This window comes from Microtus oregoni, unplaced genomic scaffold (assembly GCF_018167655.1).
Source record: "Microtus oregoni isolate MIOR12 unplaced genomic scaffold, Mior012 000067F_ref0000223, whole genome shotgun sequence".
Taxonomy (NCBI): Eukaryota; Metazoa; Chordata; class Mammalia; order Rodentia; family Cricetidae; genus Microtus; species Microtus oregoni.
The window spans coordinates 1,265,005-1,291,189 of record NW_024543974.1 but is presented as its reverse complement, the minus strand read 5'-3'; the positions used below and the strand labels follow the sequence as shown (position 1 = coordinate 1,291,189).

At 42.9% G+C, this 26,185-nt stretch overlaps 1 protein-coding gene across 1 annotated transcript; it reads left to right on the top strand.

The window, feature by feature from the left end:
- Positions 1 to 172: 172 nt before the first annotated feature.
- Positions 173 to 25,728, top strand: LOC121440453 (sterol-4-alpha-carboxylate 3-dehydrogenase, decarboxylating-like). Its single transcript, XM_041641213.1, is given in 9 exon segments — positions 173 to 267; positions 2,785 to 2,828; positions 4,511 to 4,611; positions 8,986 to 9,144; positions 13,828 to 13,974; positions 18,126 to 18,254; positions 19,919 to 20,061; positions 24,099 to 24,201; positions 25,048 to 25,728. Coding segments are annotated over 7 exon segments (1,071 nt in total). The 5' UTR covers positions 173 to 267; positions 2,785 to 2,828; positions 4,511 to 4,554; the 3' UTR covers positions 25,381 to 25,728.
- Positions 25,729 to 26,185: the final 457 nt, after the last annotated feature.

The window sequence follows — 26,185 nt, the reverse complement described above, 5'->3', positions numbered from 1 at the left end:
AAGCGGGTGGCGCTAACCTGGCAAAGCCCGCCCCAAGGTTAAAGGGCAGTGCAGCGGCGACAAGGACTGGTCTCATTGGGCAAAATCACGCTGCGAGCGTCAATTGGCTGCGCCAGAGCCGGACGCAGCCAATCGACATGGTGAGGGAAGCTCGGCTGATCGTGGGCTCATACCTCTCCCTAGAAAAGGGTGACTGGTATTGGGTTGAAGTCCGCTGGTTGCAGATTGCTAGCAAGCTGAAGTCGACCGCAAGAGTGTTTAAACCGGGTAAGAGTTGTGGCCTTGTCCTTGGAGGCCACTGCGTGTGGGCGACAGAGCTGGGCGGGAGTGCTGCGGGAGGATGGGTGGGACGTTCTAAAACCTGAGTTGGGGATTCAGCATCAGAGGGGCCAGGAAAGATTTGGAATAACGCGTTGGAGGGGTGACTGAATGGGACAGCTGAGGCCTAGAAAGGGGAGTGGGCATGCCGAGCGTTGTGTCAGCGGTGCACGGGGCTGGGGCTCAGAAACTGAATCTGGGCGAGGCTCTGTGAATTTACCTCTACAAAAACCACTTTAGCTCTCAGGATGATGATCTGGGGACTTTGTGGCTCTAGAAAAGTTATCAAAATGTGCCCCGATAGCTGTGCAGACATTCAAGCCACATGGGAAGGAGCATTGCTGAATGCGACTCTCTTGAAAGCAAAGTTAAAGGAATTTTGGAAATGTTGGCGTGCGTAGGGAATAAAGAGGAATGTGTGCAAGGGGGTGGAGTTCCCTGGAACTATGCCAGGACTAATGGAGATCCAGTGTTGGCTACAGCAGTGTGCCTCAGCTGGCACAGCTGCTTCCCCTCAAGGCATAGAATGTTTAGGGACATTGAGAACATGACATTGGTCTCTCAAACTGAGAAAGGTCAGAGACTTTCTCTGTAGTAGTAATGTAGGCCCTTTGCCCTGTATCCTTGGTGCCATGATCCGGATTCAGAAATTTCGTGTCATATTTGCCTCCTCTGTTCCCTCCAGCAGCAATCCCTCATGTCCAGCCCCTGGGTTCTCTCAGGTCTGTCCTTCCCGTAACCTTAGCCCTTCCTGAGCAGTACGAACTGGAGTTCTCACCAAAGCATGCGAAGCCTGGCATGCAACTCCTCCCGTCATACCCAGTGCTGGTTTTGTGGCCGATACACTCTCCTGCATTGACCATACGCAGTGTCATGAACTTTTTAAAACATAGGATATTTAAGTAATTCTTTGAGAATTTTTGTCACATATGTGTATATGTAGCTCAGACTGTCCTGGAACTCGCTCTGTGGACCAGGCTGGCCAAACTCACGGAGATCCGCCTGCCTCTGCCTCCTGAGTGCTGGGATTAAAGGTGTGCTCCTTTGTGCCCAGCTTGGCAATATATTTCGATCATATCACTGCCTACTCCTTCCAGAGCCATGCACCTCCCACCCTGAACTTTCGCTTCACCTGGCCCTGCATCTCTCCTCCCCACTCCAGTTCTTCAGCCCTTATCGCCTTCTCATTAAAGTAAGCGACTTACTCATTTTGTATACGAGCCCCTCATCTTGCTCTATTTTTTATGGTAGCACTTGTCACCTCATAAGCCACTGTAAATTGAACATTTTTGTTCACTGCTGACACTCTAGTATCTGGAGCAGGGAGGAATATGTGTTAGGTATTCAGTGAAACTTAGTCTATCAGCAAGTTGGTAAGTAGTTTCTTAATTTCCCATAATTTACCTATATACCCCTCTACCAACATACACACATGCTCCACCAGGTTAATTTGCTGTGACCAGCTCTGGTCAGATCAGTCCCCTGCTTATAAACTTCAGTTTAAAGAATAAAGCCCACCGAAGCCTCCTGCAGTTTTACCCCTGCTGACCTTCTTGACTTCATGCCCCTCTTTGCAAAAAGTGATTCTTAAATATTCCTTAGAAGTCCCTGTATTGAGGACTTGGTCCCCACCCATGGTGCTATTGGAAGGTAGTGGAACCTATACAAAATGGGATCTGCTGGGAAACTGTTAGGGCATTAGGGTCATGGCCTGGAAGTCTCTTGCTTCCTGACTGCTAAAAGGTGAACAGTCTCTTGTTTCTTCTGTCAGGTTACTTCATGTGACCAAGCAGCCTACGTTGGTTCTGTCCGCTTGTCCTCCTTAGGACCCAAACACAGCTTTGTCATTCTTTGAAGCTTTTTGTTTTCCACACAAGTTGATGATTTCTTTGAAGGCATGAACTGTGTTTTCACTGGTTTCTACCTAACAGTGGCTGGTGTTTGAAAATTTGTGACACTCGGTCTTATGGGCTCCTTTGAGCCCCATAGCAATCTGAGGTAGGCAGGAAAGATGACTCTTTCCCAGATGCAGCCCCGAAAACAACAGCAACAGGTAATTTACCAGATGGTGCTTGAACCCAGGAGGAGAGCATTGAGAACAGATGGTGAGGAAGTAGAAGCAGGGCTCACAGGGAGCAGTTGAGACTGGCCTTGAAGAATAAGGGAGAACTCACCTTGGCCCAGAAAGGAGATAGGAAAGGAACAATAGAAGCTCGGCTTGGATGTGGTGAGGGACTGCTGGGTGGCCCGTTGCAAATTTAAAGCTGGGTGCTTTCTGTGACCGAAAAGTAATCAAGCAACATGAGGAAGTGAGGGACATGTGGCCTGTGAAAAGACAGAGTCCAGCTGGATGGCTCACCTGAGACCTCTGGAAACAAATGCCCTCCTAAGCACTTTCACCCTGTGCCATGTCTTTGAATTCTGTAGGAAGAGGCCTTACTTCTTCTTCTAATTTTTTTTTTACAGGACCTCTGCTTTGCAGTATTTTCTCGAGATAACGTATCCATTGGGTGAGTAAGTGTTAGCATTGCGGGAGTCCTTGTCTTCCCATTGCATCATCAGACCTGGTCCTGTACAGGGTGCTAAGCCTGACGGGAGTGATGATGAGGCCTAACTATGTCTGAGGCTTGGGTGCCCACTAACTCCACTGATCGATTTGTGCCCTGATCTTGCAACTCAAGCAGCTTCTGTCTTACTTATGTAGAGCCATGTGAGCCATGTCTGTTTGAGGTGCGTAGATGTCAGGTCCCGATAAGTGTGCAATAAAGAGAGGGATGGGGTAAGCACAGAGCTACAGGTTGGCTATCCATCGTCATTAGATGTATGCACAGAGACCCAGGAGAAGGCAAGTTCTGAAATATACTGAACTGATGCATTAGTTACTTTTCTTGTTGCTGTGAGGAAATACCTGGGGAAAAGCAACCTATGGAAGGCAGAGGTTTAGTATGGTATGAGAATACAGTCCATCATGGTGAGGCAGTCATGATGTCAGGAGTGTAAGGTAGCAGGTCATGTTGCATCTGCGGTCAGGAAGCAGAGAACAGATGCTGATGCTCAACTCTCTTTCTTACTTTTTTAAATTAAAAAGAATTAAGATTTTTAAATTTTATTTTACGTGTATAAGCACTGTGTGTGTGTGTGCACCACATGTATACCTAGTGCTAACAGAGGACAGAATAGGGTGTCAGATCCCAACGCACTAGGACAGTTGTAAGCCACCATGTGGTTGCTGGGTACCAAGCACAGTTCTTCCACAAGAGCAGCTGGTACTCTTGACCACTGAGCCACATCTCCGTTGCTTTCACATTTTTATTTAGTCCAGGATCCCAGTCCACGGATAGTGCCACCCACACTCAAGTGTAGGTCTTTGCACCTCAGCTCAGCTTCTCTGGAAATGTCCTCACAGGCAGGCCAAGAGTCTTCCTAGAGAGGGTTCTAAATCCTGTCAGTTTGACAAAATTAATAATGACAACTAATAACTTCCATTATGAGTTTGTAAAACCTCTCTGTAAATGACCCATCAAACATTGAGGGTTGTAATAAGCCATTTCAAGGATATTTGGGTCTTTGATATGCCCACAAAATCAGTACAGTCCTAAAATCAAGTCCTCTAGGGAAATATGATGGCACCCACCATTTGAAAGTGTGGAAATTGGATTGGAGCCATCTCAAGACCCAGTCAGTGCTGACTGCCTGACATTTCTTTCCCCATTGGCATTCTCTGCATCTTCTTTCATAGATAGACTATTATTTCTGGTACATTTTGCCATTTACACATATTGCATCAGCAAATACCTTGTGTTTGCAAGTTGATATTGTGGGTGAAAGAAGAGGGGAGTATATGATGAGGCCTTCACCTGGGCCGCACTTTTCTGTTTGGTAGCATCGATCGTATTTGGTTACTCTTGTCTACCATTGTAAAATGCTTGGTCACCACCATTCTCCAACCACAGCCCAAAGATTTTTGGTTTGAGTAGTGAAGGAGTCATATTTATCTGCTTTCCTGTCCTGCCTTTAATTCAGTGCTCTGTAAATTTCAGGGCCTACCATACCCCGAGAGAGCAGACTCTAGCACAGGGTACTTTGGCCAGTGGGTATAGCTATGGCTCAGCTATTTATGAACACTCGTGATAATAGCTGGAGATGCTTTGCTTCACTTACTATTAATGTCTTTCTCTAATTATGTCTTTAGGAAGAAGAGTTGATTTTGCAAACAAGACTATAGTTTGAGCCATAATGGAACAAGCAGTTGGTGAATCAAAAGAGACACATTCAACAAAAGACATTTCCAAAGTAAGTACTTTAAAAAAGTAGGGGAGGCCAGGCTGTGGTGGTGATTCTTTACATAGGCCAGGTCTTCAAGCTTATAGTGATGTACTTCACTCCTGATACATCACACTTCTTTCCTTCTTTTCTTTTCTTTTTTTTTCTTTCCTTCATTTAGACCAGACTGACCTTGAACTCCCAGAGATCCATCTGCCTCTGCCTCCCAAGTGCTGGGACTAAAGGTGTGTGCAACTACCACCTGGTTCTTGAACCTTCTTTAATGCTTTGGAATGAGCTCTTTTTTTCCATGGAGTGACTTTCAAAGAAATAAATGTCTAAATATAAGCTACTAAGGAAGAATACTTTTGTCTTATATGTTTATTCTAGGTAGGACTGCTATGAAAAAAAACATACATTATCCTGTTGAAGAAAAAGTAAAACCAAAAATATTGGAGAAAACCCAGGGGCCCCAGCCATGCTCTTGAGATTATATTACAGTTGAATTAAATTATTTTGTGGTGCTAGAAATGAAACATAGCCTAACAGATATGCTCCATCACTGAGCTATACACCCACCCAAGTCCATTCCTCTCCTATTCCTAACACTATCATCTCCAAGAGGCTTATTTATCCATTTGGTCCATTCTCAGTACTTGTATCCCATCTGAAAGTTCATTTTTATCAGTATTTATTCTCTTTTTTTCGTCTGCTATGGTCACAAAAAGTTATTGATTATTTCACATGGCCTCCTCACATAGCCTTAGACATAGGATTAAAGACATTTACCTTTGCATGTTTGACATCTCTGAACAGAGGCAAGTTTGATTTCCATCACTATAAAAATCTATTGACTAGCTGTTGGCTCAGTTGTCCCAGGAATAATATCAGTGTAATATATCAGTATAAGGAGGGAATCCATGTCATCCTGTTCATGAATAGATTTACTGATTAATCACATTTAAAATCAGAAATGAGAGCTAGGTATGATGACATATACCTTTAATCCCAGGATTGGGAGGCAGAAGCAGATAAATCTCTATAGGTTCAAGGCCAGCCTGGTCTACATAAGGAATTCCAGGACAGCCAGGGATACTTAGAGAGACCCTGTTTCAACAAATAAATAAATGCTTAAATATGTAAACAAATACAAAATTATAAGGGTTTGTTAAAAGAGAGAGTGTGTGTGTGTAATATATATATATATATATATATATATATATATATATATATATACATATGCCTATACTTGTGTGGTTCATGCACAGATGTTGTAAGGAAGTAGCTTGTTTGTTTCCTGGCCACCCAGACTCCTGAAAAAAATGACACAGAAACTGTATTAAATCACTGCTTGGCCTATTAGCTTTAACTTCTTTTTTTTTTTCCGAGACAGGGTTTCTCTTTAGCTTTAGAGCCTGTCCTGGAACTCACTCTGTAGACTAGGTTGGCCTCGAACTCACAGAGATCCACCTGCCTCTGCTTCCCGAGTACTAGGATTAAAGTGCACCACCACTACCCAGCTAGCTTTAACTTCTTATTGGCTAGCTTTTACATCTTAATTTAACTCATTTCCATTAATCTGTGCATCACACAAGGTCGTGGCCTTCCAGCAAAGTTCCAGAGTGTCTGTCTCTAGTGGCGGCTCCATGGCTTCTCCCTTGACTCTGCCTTTCCCTCCCCTAGCACTCAGTTTAATTTTCCCTGCCTAACTCTGTTCTACCCTATCAGGCCAAGCCAGTTTCTTTATTAACCAATGGTATTCACAGCATACAGAGGGGAATCACACATCACACAGAGATCCGCCTGCCTCTGCCTCCCTAGTGCTGGGATTAAAGGCATGCACCACCACTGCCCTGCTGACACGGGGTATCTTTATTGCTCTCCGCCTATTTCTTTTAGACAGTCTATTGCCATAATAATTATTTTTCTATTGCTGAGATAAAATGCCATGACATAGGCAACTCATCAAATAAAGGGTTTATTTGGGTGTATGATTCCAGAGAGAGAAGGGTCTATCACCACCATGGCAGTAGGCAGACGTGGTGGCTGGAGCAGCAAACTGAACACTCACATTTTGAACTGTAAGCATGAAGCCAAGAGAGAGTTCTGGGAATGACAGGAGACTGAAACTTTAAAGCCCACCCCTCGTGACATATTTTCAGAAAGGCCATATTTCATAAGTCTATCCATACAGCATCACCAACTGGGAACAAGATATTCAAATGCCAAGATTATGCGGGACATTCTTACTCAAACTACTGTACTCTGTAAACTAGAAGGTTGTTGTTTTGCCTAATATGACTGGTCAGCAAGTTCTCCGAATCCACCTGTCCCTTAATCTGGGGTTGCAGGCATGTACAGCCATGCCTGACTTCACATTGGTGCTGGGGATGTGAACTTACCGTATCTTTGCATAGCAAGCCCTCTTAACCACTAAGCCATCTCACCAGTCCCTAAATTGACTTTTTGTAAAACAGTTGGACTCTGAACCTTATGTGATCTCTGAACCTAGAGGTGCTAGAGAGCATCAGCAGGAGCTCTGAGGACTGGCCATAAAAATCAGAGTGGTTCTAAGTGCATATAATATGCCTGTGAAACTGAGGTAGAAAGAGATGGAAGGGAAAGATTGCCAGAGAGGCAGTTGATGGGCAGTGAGGAGGCTGAGCATGTCTACAGATATGAGAGCCATTTTAGAATGGACATCCACAGTAAGAGAGAGAAATCTGCAGATGGTACCTGGCCCTGACAAGTCCTGAGTATGTCACATAGCTTTTTTATGTCAATGTTTAAGGTACAAGAGGGAAGGTTAAGAGCAACTGATGTTCTTCCAGATCCAGGTTCATTTCCCAGCATCCATATATTGGCTGACAACCACCTGTAACTCCAGTTCAGAGGATTTGACGCCCTCTTGTGGCCTTCACAGGCACTGCTTGCATACGATGCACAAGCATACATGCAAGTATACATGTAAAATAAAGATAAATACATACCTATACATGTAAAATAAAGATAAATCATTTTAAGATTATTTAAAAGAGGGGAGGTTGGTTGCTTTATTTTATAATAAGTAACAGAGTTCTTTTTGATCTTGACTATTCACATAGCCAACACTGACTGATTCCATACAAGCTAAGAAAATTGGGTCTGTCATCTTAGGGAAGCCCAGGTACAGCTTAGGGACAGTGGTAGTGTGGTGGGTAATCTTCATTGTTAAGAGAACTAAATTTGTAGATGCCTAGAAGACAAGCCTCTGAGGATGTCTGTGAGGTTGTTTCCAGATATGTGTAACTGATGAGGGAAGACCTGCCCTAAATGTTGCTGAAGCATCCCATGTGCTAGAATCCCAGACTCAGTGAAAAGGTGATAGGAAAAAGTCAACCAAGCGCCAGTGTGTGTGTGTGTGTGTGTGTGTGTGTGTGTGTGTCTGTACCTTCCTCTCTTCTGACCAGAAATGCAGTATGGCCACCTGCCTCTCCTGCTATCATGTCTTATCACCATGATGGCCTGTATCCTTTAAACCATGAGCCAAAATAAATCCTTCTTTCCTTAAGCTGCATCTGATAGATATTTTCTTACAGCAGTGAGAAAAGGTTACTGATAAGGTCTCCAGATTATTGAGCAGATGCCAGCGAACATTTGCATTGACATCCTAAAGTTCTAATACTTATACACCTACAGGTAGTATACTATCCTTCCATTACCCCACTTCCCAGAGTCTGAATTTAGCCAAGAAATTGGATGCACTGGGGAAGCTGGAATCTAAATACCACATCCCAATGCTGAGTCATCCATTTATTCCTCTGAGTTCCGAGAAGGCACAGCAAAGCCCTGGGTCTGAGTGATAAATGGCTCCCTGGTTCTATATGGAGATCCTAGTAGCGTAGCACTTAATACGTGGGCTGAGGCCAGAAGGGGTTAAGTGGTCATCCCAGAGCCACAAGATCCACCCTCCTTATGGGCATGGAGGCAGAGAAAATCACTGTCCTTTGAGTTTGGAAACGGATGCTTTCATTAGAAACTCTGAAATAGCTAGATTTTTTTTTTCTGGCAAGGGATTACCAATCAGGAACAAGAAGGCACAGCCTTTGGCTTTTTGCTTGTTTAGATTGTCTGGTGTGATCATAGGACTTTTAATTCCCTTCCACTAAATATAAGGTGGGGATTATGTCATCAAATCTACCAGTCTAGCCTAGAGTCATTTGTTTTCTCTCTCCTTCTTGTTAAACCCAAGAGAACAGGTGACACTGTTGATCAAACACAGCTATACTAAGCTTTTCCCTGAGCTCAGGCAGTTTCAGACAGACAGATGTATATGCCATTGCAATGGCTCCTGGTACGTAAGTCTGACCTTTATCATGTTAGTCTTCACATTTCTGGTCCTCTTGCCATTCCCTCTTTCCCCAGGCCAAGAAGTGCACGGTGATTGGAGGCTCTGGGTTCCTGGGGCAGCACATGGTGGAGCAGTTGCTGGCACGAGGCTATGCTGTCAATGTATTCGATATCCGCCAAGGGTTTGATAACCCCCAGGTGCAGTTCTTTATAGGTGATCTCTGCAGCCAACAGGTAAGGGACCTACTCTGCTTCACTAATCTCCTGTAGGACCCCCCAAAGGCAAAACCAGGTGCTCAAAGGCCAAGAAAACTATAGTTTGAATATATACATACATACACATATGTATATATATATATATATATATATATATATATATATATATATATATATTTCAGCAGTCATTCGCCATTATTGACTTCCAGAACATGTTCACTTCCAAAGGAAATCTTGTACCTGTTCACTTCCCACTCTCATCCCAGCCCTGCTCATTCACTTCAGTTGTTCCATTTTCTCTGTTCTGCAAAGTTCATAGGTGGCAAGATTTTTTGAATATTTGTAGGTTTTGCAGTGTAGTAAGAGCTGCAGGCTGCTTCCTGCCTCCCAGCTCTTGGCCACTGGCTAGCTTTACCCAAATAATTACACGGAAACTGTATTCTTTTAAACACTGCTTGGCCCATTAGCTCTAACCTCTTACTGGCTAATTCTCACATCTTGATTAATCCATTTCTAATAATCTGTGTAGTACCACGAGGTGGTGGCTTACCGGGAAGGATCTTAACCTGTGTCCATCTTAGAGAGGAGAGCTATAGCATCTGCCTGAGGCGTCTGCCTCATTGCCTTCTTCCCAGCATTCTGTTCTTTCTACTCCACCCACCTAATTTTCTGCCCTATTAAAAGGCCAAGTCTCTTTATTAACCAATGAAAGTAACACATAGACAGATGACCCTCCTACATCAGCAAAGTTGCTCAGCAAAGCTGTTGGGTCTGTTTATGGCAACCATCCATAATCATTTCTTCTCCTTCACAAGTGACTTCCACAATGGTTTCAGCATTTCTGGTACTCTTGTTGAATTGGATGCTTAAGAAGATAGCCTTGCTGGTTTTGTCTCTTCTCCTTTGCAGTTAATGCTCTACTCCTCTACTCCCATTGTAATTCCCTAGCCCAGACCTGTCCTCCCCAATAAGTACATTCTCTCCATGGCAGACACGGCATGTTGGGCACTGTTTTACCTCTTCCTGGTCCTGCTCTCTACCACTGCAGCAGGAGCAACTGTGGCCATTTCTACTGTCACTGTCTTTACTGTTTCCTCACCAGCTTTGGCTCCATAGCCCCTTTGTTGTCCAGCACCATTCTCTTCAAGTCACATGTCATCCAGGGTTCTCCAAAGAGACAGTCCCCAGTGGGCGAGAGAGGGGCTGTGCACAGGGCAAGAAGGCGAAAACAACTGAGATTGAATTCAAAGAAGAAGTTTATGTGGTTGTGGGGGGAAGTGTGAAGTTAGTGGGACAGGCAGGAACCTTGGGGAGAACGGACACAGTGTCCTGATTAGAACCCCCGCCTCTTAGAGAAACCTGCTTTGTTCTTAGGGTTTCTTCACCAAGAGTTTGAAGGATATTGTCCTTTTGTCTGAGCAAATTCTCCTTCAGGTTGTAGCCCCAGCACTCTAAAAGTCTGCCCACACCTGTATCTGATTCTCTAGTCACACTCAGCATCTCCGGTGCAGGCAGGGACTGGGGACAAGGTGCACTGGACCAGAGCAGGCATTTGTCAGACAAATGGGATAAAGGGTCAGAGGAGTAAGGCAAAGCTCCAACAGTGGGTTCTGAATTCTGAGCTAAGGAAAGAAAGGTGGACATGATGCAGGTAAGAACATGACAGGGGAACATTTAAAAATAATCCTTTTGCCTCAGCCTCCCAGTGCTGCCAGCCGCAGGACCCCCTTTCAATGCACTCTATTTAGGTCCTGGTTCTGCCTTCCAAGCAACCAGATGTTTGGTTTTGGTTTTAGTTGGTTTGGTTTGTTGTTGTGTTATTGTTTTTTTTTTTAACATGGATCCTAGGGCTCCAACTCAGACCCTTATACTTGCACATCAAGCAGTTTGCTGCCATCTTCTCGGTGTGTCCATCTCCCTATCCACAGTTACTTTGAAGCCAATCTCCAACATATCTATCGGTCCATGTGTAAACATTTCAGTTTTTATCTCTAAAACATAAAACTCATTTTTATGGAAAGCATTACATAATTGTCAGTCTCAGAGACACCATTAATAATAATAATAATGCTCCTTAATGTCAGTCATTCATTAACTACTTCATAGGACATCCATATTTGTTTTTTCAAATAGAGAGTTAAACACAGTTGAGACTATTTGATTTCTAAGTTCCCAAGATGCTGTAGTATGTGTGTTGACTTAGTGGTGCTTAGCTTGTTCATCATCGAACAGCATTTCCTAGAGTCTGGATGTTGCTAATTGCATCTTCAGGACATCAGCATGTCTCTGCCACCTGCTGTTTCCTGTGAACTGGTACACTGTCCAGTGAGGCAGGCACTGGGCACATATGCCCATCTAGCACTTCAGTTAAGACAAGTCTGCACTGAAAGACACTTTAAAATACAAGTTGAATTTCAAAGACTGAGTACAAAACCAATAAATACCTTAATAGTTTTACATTGATTATGTCTATTGCTATAAAATTTAGACTTTGATAGGATGTGTATTTTGAGACAGGGTCTTGCTTTGTAGTTTAGGCTGGCTTGAAACTTATTACTATGTTGAGCATACTGGCTTCCTATTCACACCAATCCTTCTGCTTCCAGCTCCCAAATGCTGGGATTGCACATATGAGGCACCACATCCAATTTCATTTATTTCTATAGAACTAAAGACTTGGTGTGGTTCAGGTCCCCCCATCCTGGTGCATCATGGCTACAAACCCCTATGCATGTATACACACACATGAGAGAGAAGAGAGAAAGAATAGATATAGCAGAGATATAAATATTCATCCACATTTCCTAGTTCACAGTTCCTTCTCTAATGCAGGCTATAGGAACTACAATTCATCTTCCTAAAGATGAGTCTTATGTGCTTTTCCCCACCCAGTGTCAGAAGGGATCCATCTCCATATCTAGGAGGAAGGAATGCTACACAGAGCAGCCAAGAAGAATCTGACCTGCCAGACCTTGCCAGGCTTCCGTTTCACTTTCCTTATTTCTATGCTTCAGTTTTGCTTATGTCGTGAGACTGGAGGCTAGTGCACAGGTGGGTGGGGAAGCCCCATACCACTCATTTACACCTCATCCTGTGCATCTCTTTACCGGTACCCTTTGTACTTCCTGTATAGCAAGTCAGTAAATGTGCTTACCTGAATTCTGTTAGCCACTTGCACAAGTTAGACAAAACCATAAAGGGAATCTGGAAATGGCCAAAACTATTAAGTGAATATAATCGTGAATGAACAAACAAATGCAAATAGAGCAAAAGTCAATAAATTAACCTCCCTGGTCCTGTGAAATATTACAGGAAAGCAAAACTCAGGGGATTGCTCCAGATTAACAGAAATGAAAAGAACTCAAGGTTCACATATGAGTGGTCCACATTTGGACCCTAAACCCCCAAATAAAAACACGTATAAAGGATATTGTCATAATGGTTAGGAAGGCTTAAATATGGAGTAACAAACTTAAGAGTAGCTAGGAGATAAGGAGATAGCTTAGTGAGTAAAAGCACTTGCTATTAAAGCAAGAGTTCAAATCTCCGAGCACACAAACAATCCCAAGCTATGCATGGTCATGCAAGCCTATGAGCCAAGTATTAGAGAAGTGGAGATGGGTAAATTTCAGGAGCTTGTTGGCTTGTCAGCCTACTGAAACTACAAGGTGTCTTTTAAAATGTGAGAACTGGAGACAGACGAATCTCGTGAGTTTGAGGGCAGCCTGATCTACATAGTAAGTTCCAGGCCAGCCAGACTGATTACATAGTGAGACCCTGTCTCAAAAAGGGAGGGGGGAGATATCCTACATTGTCTTCTGGTATCCACACATGTATGCGCGCGCACACACACAACAATATAAAATTTAATTTTGAAAAGAATATCCTATGTGTTGGAGTGTGCCTTCTGTTCATCATTTGATAGTTATTTGGGCCTAGAAGGTGACTCCTTACTCTCAAATGGTTTCCCAGAACTGTTATGTTTGTGTATAGTGACAAAGGATTTTATGGCATCTAGTGATTTTTCTTTCTTCTGGTGATAACCATGAATTTGGAGATTTGGCACAATGGTGGCATTTTGTCATTCTGTTCATTTAGCCCCTCAGATCTTTTTTGCTCGAATTAATCAATTATTCTCTATTCTCCACTTTCACTAACCACTCTTATTCTAACTGCTGAGCAAATAGCCTCCTCATTGGCCAGTAGGAGTCTCTGTGTGCTGGTTCTTAAGTCTTTGAAGCCTCCAGCAGGCTTGGAGAGCCTCTTTACTTCACAATATGAAAAGGCCTTCCTGGTTTATTTAGTGTGTTTACGCCCAGATCTGCAGCCGCCTGTTTGTCTTACAAGGTTCCTTCTAGTAAGTGAAACTGAGTCACTGTATGCCTCTTCCAGTCACTGCGGTGTCTGACTTCTCATACTCCCTTTTTATTCTGGACAAGGTAATTAAAGGGGCAATTCAAAGAAAACATGGTTTTATCCCACATACTCCTGTGTAGTTTGAGTCTTTTACAAAGCATATGTTTCTGTGTTGCTTACAGAATTATAAAAATCCAAAAGGCCTACAGGCCACAGATGACCGAGAACGTGAGAAGGCTGGAATGATTCTTTTGTCTTGTGTGCTTTTCCAGGACCTGTACCCAGAAGGCTGGAACGAGAACGTGAGAAGCTGGAATGATTCTTTTGTCTTGTGTGCTTTTCCAGGACCTGTACCCAGCTCTGAAAGGTGTAAGCACAGTTTTCCACTGTGCGTCACCCCCACCATCCGGTAACAACAAGGAACTCTTTTATAGAGTGAATTTCATTGGCACCAAGAATGTCATTGAAACCTGCAAAGAGGCTGGGGTTCAGGTAAGGGAAATGCTGCGGTAACTAGTATCTGGAGCATGGGCTTGCTTTCTCAGAGGGAGGGGAGGTGGAGTTGTTCCCTTTAACCCTCTTCCTGGGCTTATCCAGGGTTGCCTCTTTCATGTTAAGAAGATACTAAAAATTAAGCCCTGGGCACCAGTTGATGTCACAGAGGGCCAACCAGTTGAGGTTATACTCTTCCAATACAGATAGACCATCTGAGTGTTCAGATAGGCTAAGGCTTATTCATTTTTGCTTCAAGAGATATGAAATTTTGATGTTGCTTGTTTTCTCTGTTGAAACAACGTGTACATAATGTTTTCAATATACTTTGTAACCACTGTAACCCTTTTGCAAGTATGCATTCGGTGATGTTAGCTATATTCACTTCATTATCTGTTATCACTGTCTTCTCTATCCATGCAGTAGACAGAAGTTCTGCAGTCTTCTGCCCCTCCCTGGCTCCTGGCAGCCACTATTCTCCACTTCTGTCTCTTACTATCAAGTGCATTCAAACAGGTTTTATCCTTTCGTGGTATGCTTCTTGTACTTACCACAATGTCTATAAGGTTTATCTACATTGTAGTTCGTCAGAATTTCCTTCATTTTTCAAGACTAATACTCCCCATTTATGGATGGAGAGACTGAGGAAGACCTCCACCATAGACCTCTGACCTCCGTACATACACACACTTCCATGCACATGAAAGAGAATAAATAGCCATCAGTAGACGTTTGTGTTGCTTTTGCCTTTGGGCTGCTATGAATTATACTTCCGTGAACAGAGACTACAAATGCCTGCCTCAGTCCTCACTTTTGATTCTTTTGGGTAGCTACCCAGAGGTGGGATTCCTGGATCAGAAGTTAATTTTGTGCTGAATCCTTTAAACAGTTCCTCACATTGTTTATCAAACTGCTTTCATTTAAAAGGGGGGCACTACTGCTTTTACATGATAGCAACCTATGCTGACTTAGGCCGAAAAGCATACAAATTTTAGCCGTGTATCAGCTTACAACACTTAGAGATCTGTGAAACTGAGAAAAGGGTACAGAGAGTAGGGGCTCTTCTTCCAGTTATCTTCCTGGGGACCTTTGGCCAGTTCCCAGTAATCAATGGGTCCAATATGAGTAGGTGAGGAGGGAGCTCTTCTGTATTCCCATCAGTTAAAATTCCCATTGGGTAATCATATTACATCTGTAAGCAGGAAGTAGAGAGAAATGAATGACAGTATTCAATTAACTTCCTGTTCAGGACCTCAGCCCATGATCCCATTCAGGGTGGATTTCCTTCCATAAGCTAAACCCCTCAGGCATGCCCAGCTGTGTACTTTCTGGGTGATTCCAAACCCATCAGAACCAACTGTCATACTCAGGTATGCTTTGTACTTGACAGGAGCTTTGCCCTACTGTGTTTGTCACCTACTTTTCTTTTCCTTAGGTAGCCAGGGGCTAAGCAAAGTCTCCGCTAGTAAATAAAAGAGGTGGGATTCAAAGCAGGCCCTCTGCTGCCACGTTCCAGACTCTCCACTCCAGGATGTGTATGTAGCTGGAGTTCTGTGAAGCCCCCGCTGCTGTGAAATGGAAGGCACAGAACAATACAGTGGATGTAGTGCTTACTACTAGCATGACTGAAGCCACCTATGCCCCTTCCTCATTGCCACTGCCCCTTCTTCACCCATGTGGGACAGTGGTTCTAAACCTGCACTTGTTATTCCTATTAGTTCCATGCACTAACAGCATGTTGTAGAACTTTGGAGCACTAATATCATGTCATGCTGAACATGTCTTTCTGAAACTTTATGCATTTTGAGAAATATATATATATATATATATACATATATATATATATATATATATATCTTGTTTGTCCTCTAAGAGGGTAGATAGCTTAGTGTGTAAGGCCGAAGAGAAACTGATTTTCCAACACCAAAACCAAAGTCTTTAATGCATTTTATCTCAAATATTTAAAGTGTTACTTTGCATATTTAAATCTAATTAACCAGGAATCTATGATATATGCAACAGGATCAAGATCAATTTTTTTTCAAATAATTCAGCATGCTGATGGCTTAATCCAAACTTTGTGCACATATATCCTGCCTGCATCATCCTTTGAGCATCCTGTTTTGCCTGAATTTGTTCCCAGGTTTTCTGTCTACTGCACTGACCTCTCTGATCTCATGGGTATAAGCTCTACCTTAGCATACATATCAGTATCTGACCAGCTTCTTCGAAGATCCCTTAGCTACTCTGAGCCTTTTGTTCAAGTTTTCCCCTCCACTGTAGAATCAGCTTGTCAAGTTACTTGATGAAGCTGCCTGGGATTGTTACTGCAGTTGCATTTATGTTCTGGGTAATTTAAAAAAGATCTGATGTCTTTCTAACATTGACTATTCCTATTTATGATGAAACATCCCCCATCTGTAATGCCACTCAGTGATAATTGTACTGTACTTCACAGAGGTTTTATATATCTTTTATTATACTTACTCCTGTGAACCCCATCATTTGTTAATCACCAACTTATACTACATTTTCAGTTACTGTTAATGTTTAGGAATACAGCAAATTTTCATAGATAGGTATAGAAATAGATAGATTTATAGTGGTTTTACGGGGTTTTGTTTGGTATTTATTTGTGTGTGTGTGTGTGTGAGAGAGAGAGAGAGAGAATGTGAGTGTGTGTGTGTGTGTGTGTGTGTGTGTGTACAGAACTTTCAGAGGCCACACCAAAGGCATCAAATCCCCTTGGAACTGTAGTTACAGGTGGTTGTGAGTCATATAATATAGGTGCTGAGAACCCACCTCGGGTTTTCTTCAAGAGCACTAAACACTCTTAACCACTAAGCCATCTCTCCAGCTTCTAATTTCCTTATATTGATTTTGAATTCAGCTAGTTTGCTGAACCCTTAATATTTTCTGTAGGCTTACCCACTCCATGTAGGCATTGTATATTCTTTATTTAAAAGTTTTTTTCTTCGTTTTACATCCAACAACAGTTCTCCCTCCCTCACCATCCCTCCCCACCCAATCACCCATCCACTCCTCAGAAAGGGTAAGGCTTCCCATAGGGAGTCAACTATGGAGGGATACCTTGCTCAGCCTCAATACAGCGGGGAGATGTTTGGTCCTGTCTCAACTTGATATGTATTGTATCTTTTTATTTCTATCATCTACTATGGCAGTAGTTCTCAACACGTGAGCCACAACCCCTTTGGGAATCAAATAACTGAAAGATGTAGAAATGCGATATGCAGGATATCTAATATAGGACATATATAACATATTAGATATCCTGTATATCATGTTTACGTTACAATTAGTAATAGTAGCAAAATTAAAGTTATGAAGTAGCAATGAAATAATGTTATGGTTGTGGTCACCACATGAGGAACTGTATATTAAAGGGTTACAGCATTAGGAAGGTTGAGAAACACTGGACCAATGAGATTAGTTTGGTGTCTTGTTTTTTTAAAACATAAATTGGTGTTTGTTTACCTCTGTAGCTAGGATTTATAGAATGATATAGAATAAAAGCAGTAAAAAATATAACTAACAGAACCAATGATGTCAGTATCAGATGAACTGCTCTTAACCAGAATGATGCAATCTGGGGACCTGCAAAAGATATAGCCTGCCTGCCTGCCTGCCTGCCTGCCTGCCTGCCTGCCTGCCTGCCTTTTATACTGCTGCTGTGAATTGAACCTTACACATGCTAGGTGCTTGTCTCTACTAGCAAAGCATGCCTTAAGTTATGTGCATATGCATATGCTTTTATTTATATGGCAAGATTGGTATCAGAGTATCCAGTGGAATTTTGCAGGCAGAAATTTCCCTACTGGTTGGTAGTCCATCCTTCCCTCCATGGAGGCGCCCTCCCATAGAGATCTATCATGAATAGTGTTAGTTTTATTTCCTCCCTTAGATATGATAGGATGGGAAAAAATGAGATCCATTATTTTAAACTGTAATACCATAATGTGTCTAAAGTCCCTATGGCTACAAGGTTTTCTTAGAAGACTTAAAAAGAAAATATACTCCAGCAAGTAACTTTGAAGTGCCTTGTGGATGGGGCTCGCTCATATATGACACTTAGGCAATTGGAGTAGCAAAACTTCCTGACTTTTGTTTTCCTTTAAATGTTTCTCTGCCAGAAATTGATTTTAACCAGCAGTGCTAGTGTCGTCTTTGAGGGTACGGACATAAAAAATGGAACTGAGGACCTCCCTTATGCCTTGAAGCCCATTGACTACTACACAGAGACCAAGATCTTGCAGGAGAAAGTATGTACTTCAAAGCCAATTAAATGAACAGATACCTCAAGTGTCTCCATTCATAAGAAAAAAATGTCTGTGAATATGGAAAAGTTAGTATTTTGAGACCCAAGTACCCAACATGAAATGTAAATTCATTTGCAGAATTAAATTCAAAAGGACAGAATGATATACTGTGGCCAAATACTATTCTCAATATTTTCTGGGGACTACTTCCTTTAACCTCCAAAAATATCTAATACGACAGGCACTTTTACCAGATGACAGGAAAATACACTGATTAAAGAGGGTGTAATTGTGGGCTGAGCACTGAGGTCACCTGGACACTGGAAACCCTGTACTACAGGCTGGGACAGCCCTGGGCCCTTACAGTTACTTGGGCAGCTATGGACTTGTTTCCTAGGCCTTTCCAGCACATTACACACTGAGGCTTGCTCTCCAGGCCAGTACTTGGAAACTGAAGCTCACTTCCATCTCAGAACAGGACACAGTCACATGGAGGCCACAACAGAGCCTGTTCTCACCTAGTTAAGAAGTCCTGCCGGGCAGTGGTGGCGCACGCCTTTAATCCCAGCACTCGGGAGGCAGAGGCAGGCGGATCTCTGTGAGTTCGAGACCTGCCTGGTCTACAAGAGCTAGTACCAGGACAGGCTCCAAAACCACAGAGAAACCCTGTCTTGAAAAACCAAAAAAAAAAAAAAAGAAGTCCTATGCCCAGGCTATGCCCTCCTGTTCTATGGAGCTAGGCTTACGGGAGACCAAAGCCTACCATGGGCTTCCAGACAATACTAGTTAGCTCAGAGGCCCTGTACACTGTCACCTAAGGTGCTAGGCTTCCAGCCCACAGCTCAGTTGGCTCATGATCTCCAGATGGAAGCCTGGGCTCAAGCCATTAATATGTCACTGGCGTGAACTCAACTAGAAGTCAGAAAAACTGAAGGAGACTCCAGCAGTAACTTACCTTGTTTTCAAGATCAACATCACCCGAAACACTCTTCATAATAAGTCTTCTTTGGGATTTGTCTAGCAACTTTTCAAACATAGAGATAACCATGTCAGAGGCCGTTTGAAGGCTTGGCCATTCCCCTCAGCATCACAGACACTTAGCAGCATTTGAGGGGAGTGGGGTCAGGAAGCTGTGATTGCCATATACTCGATTGAAAACTAGCTTAAAGTGGCTAGGACTATAATCTTTATATGTATGTGTCCTTGTGCTCTGTTGGCCAAGCTAACTCCCGAGCTATCTGTCTGTTGTTGAGTGGACTGTTCATTGCATGGTGAAGAGTATGTTTGAAGCCTTGTACACGCCACTGAATTCAGGAGCTCTTTTGGTTTGGTAGTAGCCTTGCTGGAGGCTCAAGTCTACCTCATTAACTAAAACTCTCAGGCCTTTTCCATAAATTGAAGCCAAGATACACCTTCTGGCTACATGTGTGTTTGGCCATTGAACCTGACCTGAGCTTTCTGATTTCATCCTAGCAGGTATTAGCCAGTTTTCTCCTTCACTGTTGATTTCTCAGAATTATAATGTGAGATGTTGTGCCAAGACAGACAACTACCCAATGGCCTGCACATACACTGAGTATGTCATTCATCTGTCTCCACATACAGTAAGGTACCATCTTAGCCAGGAGAAGTCTTACAGTGCCCCTTTCTCTCTTGATTTCTTTCAGGCAGTACTGGATGCCAACGACCCTGAGAAGAATTTCTTAACCACAGCCATTCGTCCTCACGGCATTTTTGGCCCAAGGGACCCCCAATTAGTCCCCATCCTAATTGATGCGGCTAGAAAGGGCAAAATGAAGTTCATGATTGGGTAAGGCAGCTTCTATTGGTCATTCTGTTCCCTTCAGATTGTGAGCACACGTGCAGCACACGCAGATAATAATTAAGAGTGCCAAGAAGCATCGTGTAATAGTCGGAGTCTGTTCAGGCTTCAGTAACAAAAAGCTATAGTTTAGATAACTTCACAAACAAGTAACTCACAGCTCACAGATCTGGAGACTGAAAAGTATTGTTGGTTGATTTTTACTCTTTGTTCTTTGTTCTTTGATGGGCCCATCACCCATCTCCCAAAAAATCACGCCAGAGACTATGAATGCCCGGCCTTAGCTTAACTTATTTCTAGCTAGCTTTTCTTAACTAAGTATCCCATCTACCTTTGCCTCTGGGCTTTTTCTCTTTCTCTCTTTCTTTCTTTCTTTCTTTTTTTTCCGAGACAGGATTTCTCTGTAGCTTTTTTTGGTGCCTGTCCTAGAACTCACTCTGTAGACCAGGCTGGCCTCAAACTCACAGAGATCTACCTGCCTCTGCCTCCCGAGTGCTGGGATTAAAGGCGTGCGCCACCATCGCCCAGTGGGCTTTTTCTTTTTCTTCTCAATATCCTACTTTCACTCTTACTCCATGGCTGACTGTGTAGCTGGATGGTTGGTCCGTGGTGTCCTCCTCTCCTTCTCTGGCTCCTAGATCTCCCTTTTTCTCCTTCTGTTTATTCTCTCTATCTACCAGCCCCACTTATCCTTCATGCTGTCTTATTCTTGGCCATTCAGTTCCTGTGTTTTAGACAGGCAAATAATCATAGCTTCACAGAGTTAAACAAATGCAGCATAAAAGAATGCAACACATCTTTGCATCATTAAACAAATGTTCCATAGCATAAACAAATGTTCCACAACAGAGGAGTCCAAGATCAGCTATCAGCAAAATTGGTGTCTGCTAAGCATCTAATCCTCTTACCTGCTGTGTATCTTTATGTGACCCAAGGGACAAATAGGCTCTCTCAAGCCTCTTTTATAAGGGCATTGATTCCATTCATGAGAGCAGGGCTCTAACAAGAATATTGAGGAACACAAACATTCAGAAACAGTTCTTCTTTTTTCCTAGATTGAAATATTTATTTATTTATAAAAAGAAAACAAACTTTTTACATTATATACCAATCCCAGTTCCCACTCCCTTCCCTCCTCCCATTCCCTCCACTTACCTCCTTCCCAAGCCACCCCCATCCACTCCTCAGAGAGAGTAAGGCATATTGCTTTGGGAAAGGTCCAAGGCCCTCCCTACTATATCTAGACTGAGCAAGGTATCCATCCAAAAAGAATGGGTTCCCAAAAGGCCAGTACAAGCAGTAAGGACAAATCCTGGTGCCACTGCCAGTGGCCCTCAGTCTGCCACAGCCATGCAACTGTCAACCGCATTCAGAGGGACGAGTTTGGTCCTATGCTGGTTCCTTCCCAATCCAGCTGGAGTTGATGAGCTCCCATTAGCTCAGCTAGACTGTTTCAGTGGGTGAACCCATCATGGTCTTGACTTCCTTGCTCATATTCTCATTCCTTCCACTCTTCAACTGGACTTTGGGAGCTCAGTCTAGTGCTCCAGTGTGGGTCTCTGCCTCTGTCTCCGTCAGTTGCTGGATGAAGATTCTATGGTGATATTTAAGATATTCATCAGTTTGACTACAGGACAAGTCAAGATCAGGCACCCTTTCCTCTATTATTTAGGGTCTTAGCTGGGGTCACCCTTGTGGATTCCTGGGAATTTCTCTAGAACCAAGTGTCTTGCTAACCACATACTGGATGCCTAAATCAAGCTATCTCTTTCCTTGCTCTCTTCTCTGTCCTTCCTCCATCTCAACCATCCTGTTCCCTCAAGTTCTCCTCCTCCATTCCTTTCTCTCCTCCTCTTCCCCTTCCTTCCTCTCTTCTCCCCTTGTTTCCATACTCCCAATTTTGTTAGGTGATCTTGTCTATTTCGACTTTGCAGGTGGATCTATATGTTTTTCTTGGGGTTCACCTTGTTACATAGCTTCACTAGGATCATGAACTATAGGCTCTATATCCTTTATTTATAGCTAGTATCCACTTATGAGTGAGTACATACCATATTCATCTTTTTGGGTCTGGATTACCTCACTCAGGATAGTGTTTTCTAGTTCAATCCATTTGCATGCAAAATTCAAGATGTCATTGGTTTGTTTGTTTTTTTTTTTTGTTTTTTTTTACCGCTGAGTAGTACTCTAATGTGTAAATGTGCTACATTTTCTTTATCTATTATTTGGTTGAGGGGCATCTAGGTTGTTTCCAGGTTCTGGCTATTACAAATAATACTGCTATGAACATAGTTAAACAAATGTCTTTGTAGAATAATTGAACATCTTCTGAGTATATGCTCAAGAGTGGTAGGTTGATTCCCAATTTCCTGAGAAACCGCCACACTGATTTCCAAAGTGGTTATACAAGTTTGCATTCCCACCAGCAGTGGAGGAGTGTTCCCCTTGCTCCACATCCTCTCCAGTAAAGGCTATCATTGGTGGTTTTGATCTTAGCCATTCTGACAGGTGCAAAAAGGAATCTCAGCATTGTTTTGATTTGCATTTCCCTGATGCCTAAGGATGGTGAACATTTCCTGAAGTATCTTTTAGCCATTTAAGATTCTTCTGTTGATAATTCTCTGTTTAGTTCTATACCCTATTTTTTAATTGGATTATTTGGTAGTTTGATATCTAATTTCTTAAGTTCTTTATATATTTTGGAGATCAGTCCTTTGTCTGATGTGGGGTTGGTGAAGATCTTTTCCCATTCAGTAGGCTGCCTTTTGTTTTATTGAATGTGTCTTTGCTTTACAGAAGCTTCTCGGTTTCAGGAGGTTCCATTTATTTATTTTTGCTCTCAGTGTCTGTGCTACTGGGGTTATATTTAGGAAGTGGTCTCCTGTGCCCATGCACTGAAGGCTACTTCCCACTTTCTCTTCTATCAGGTTCAGTGTGGTCGGAATCATATTGAGGTCTTTAATCCATTTGGACTATAGTTTTGTGCATGGTGATAGATATGGATCTAATTTTATTCACGTGTTGACATCCAGTTATGCCAGCACCATTTGCTGAAGATGCTTTCTTTTTTCCATTATTTTAGCTCCTTTGTCAAAAATCAGGTGTTCATAGGTGTGTGGATTAATATCTGGGTCTTCAATTAGATTCCATTGGTCAACCACTCTGTTTTTATTCCAAGACCAAGCTGTTTTCTTTACTGTAGCTCTGTAGTAGAGTTTGAAGTCAGGGATGGTGATGACTCTGGAAGTTCCTTTATTTACAGGATTGTTTTGGATAGCCTGGGTTTTTTGTTTTTCCATATGAAGTTGATTATTGTCCTCTCAAGGTCTGTGAAGAATTGTGTTGGGATTTTGATGGGGATTGCTTTTGGTAGGATTGCCATTTTTATTATGTTGATCCTACCTATCCAAGAACATGGGAGATCTTTCCATTTTCTGGTATCTTCTTCAATTTCTTTCTTCAAAGACTTAAAGTTCTTGTTGAATAGGTCTTTGACTTCTTTGGTTAGTGTTACCCCAAGATATTTTGTTATTTGTGGCTATTGTGAAGGGCGATTTCTCCAAAGTACTGGGATTCAAGGCATGAACCCCTCACTGCACCTGGTGCCTTTTACATTTCTTTTTTCTTCTTTATCCCCGTGTGTTGTTTTCCTGTACTTATTAAATCTCACTGATGTTCTGATCTAAGGCTTTGAGGGATTACAGAGGCAGTGAGAGAAAACTGGAAGACCATTGGCCTGGTGTATCCTTGGAAAGTATTCAAGGTCTGTACCTCAAATCAAAGGTCAAGAAGACACACTAGTACTGGTCATGCTGGGGCATGCAAGACACCACAGTCTCCCATTCATTGGTTGATCCTTCAATATCTCACTGCCCCAAAGGTCCTGGTCATTCTGCATAGTCATATTTCATTACCTGTTGCAATCACACAAGTGTGCCAGAGACAGGCACTGATAAGAAAGAAGTGGGTTAGTCTCTCAAATGTCTTTGTGGGGCACAGCTGAAATATTTTTTATCTACCTCCAGAAATGGGGAGAACCTGGTGGACTTCACCTTCGTGGAGAATGTGGTTCATGGACATATCTTGGCAGCCGAGCACCTCTCCCAAGATGTAGCTCTGGGTGGGAAGGTAAGGACTTGCTTCTCCCAGCACCTTAGGACCCACTGGGAAGTTCTACATCAGTGAAGCATCATTACTTTGGACAGCCAAAATCCAGAACTTAAAGGCTTTGTTCTCTAGAGTCCCATGTTCACTCGAAGCCTGGTCACATCTGTGTTAGGCAGATACTTGTCACTTTTCTTCTCATATTTCAGATTTCAGATTTCTATCCTCCCTCACCACCCACACATGACTAATTTTGTTCAGACCTGACACTCCTGCACTCCTAGCAAGTGATCTGCATATAGTCATTCAGAAGTCATCAGAGTTGAGAGGACCTACTCTGTTACCCCACCTTGCCTGTTATTTCTCAGGCTCACTATCTTCCTTGTTTTTCACTCTTATCTCTGAGTGCTCTTTTCTCCCCTGTGAACATTTTCTATTTTCCCACTTATAACATGGTTTAGAACAAACAATATGTCTGAAAGATTGAATATTGGCCATTTGTTACATGCAGATGTAAAACTGAGTTTTACCATGGCAATAATTACCAATTGTAACTTCCTGAGTGCAAGCTAAACTTCACTTTTAGGATCCACTTTGTGGATTTTGTTAACACCTTCAATCTCTGCCCTTCTACACGGCCCATTCTGAGAGTCTGAGACAGACTGTGATACATTGCAGCTAGGCATGTAAGACCTGATAACGCACATGGTGCCTTGCCAGAGAGACAGGACAGGCAGGACAGTGTGCCTCTGCTTTCCCACAGTAACAGTTGCAAGTGGAGCCAGCAGCTAGTTGAGCTTAGAGACCCATGTGTGGCCTGCTCACCCCAACAGCTGTGCAGGGTTCTCTAATTTCGTGTTCCTTTACCAGGCATTTCACATTACCAACGATGAACCAATTCCTTTCTGAACGTTCCTGTCCCGCATTCTGACAGGCCTCAATTATGAGGCCCCCAAGTACCACATCCCCTACTGGGTGGCCTACTACCTTGCTTTCCTGCTATCTCTGCTGGTGCTGGTGGTCAGTCCTCTCATCCAAATCAAGCCGACTTTTACACCAATGCGGGTGGCATTGGCTGGCACATTCCACTACTACAGTTGTGAGAAAGCCAAAAAGCTCATTGGATACCGGCCACTGGTCACCATGGATGACGCCGTGGAAAGGACTGTGCAGAGTTTCCACCACCTGCGGAAGAACAAATGATGTGCCCCAGAGCCCTCCCCAATAATTTTTTCCTCTCTGTTCTGATGAGCCAATATCCTTAATTGAGTTTCTTCTGAGCTATGTGCCCCTTGCTGGTGACAAGAGCAGATGTCTCTTCCAGGGTAGCATTGGACTTCCTAAAGCAGGCAGATGCATAATCTACTGTTTTGGTCTTTCTCTCTCCCTCCCCCTGAGTATACCAACATAAAGTGAAAACCACAAGACTTTGATCGAGGTCTTAAAAACTGAAGCAAAACCAGAATTGTTGACACAGAGTAAGACTTAGACATACATTTCATATGTTCCTAGTAGAATAGTTAGAAGTGTTGATGACTGTAACCCCAGCTACCAATCTCTAAGAATAAATACATTCCTGGTTCCCTGCTGTCTTGCATGATGTCAGGGTTTCTTTCAAAAATGAGTGCAGTGTCTGCCTGCCTTGTTTTACCATAAAACATCTCTCTTTCCACAGAAACTGTTGGCAGTCTTTAGTTGTCAGTGCGATGTGTACATTGTGTGCTATGTTAGTTGGTCAGCTCCTAAAAACATGGTTGGTAATAAGCTGGAGAGAGTGGCCTTCTTCATCTCCAGGATGTTTGAGTAGAAACTGTACTGATAGTTCATTTGTATTTTAATAAATAAAGCTTGCCTGAAGAGTGAAACAGCCGCACTGGTCAGCCTTACAGACCAGGCAGTGGTGACACACACCTTTAATCCCAGTAGTCACACTAGTTTGCCATAGAAACCGGGCACTAGTGGTGCATGCCCTTAATCCCAGCCCTAGAGAGGATTATAAGAGGGGAGG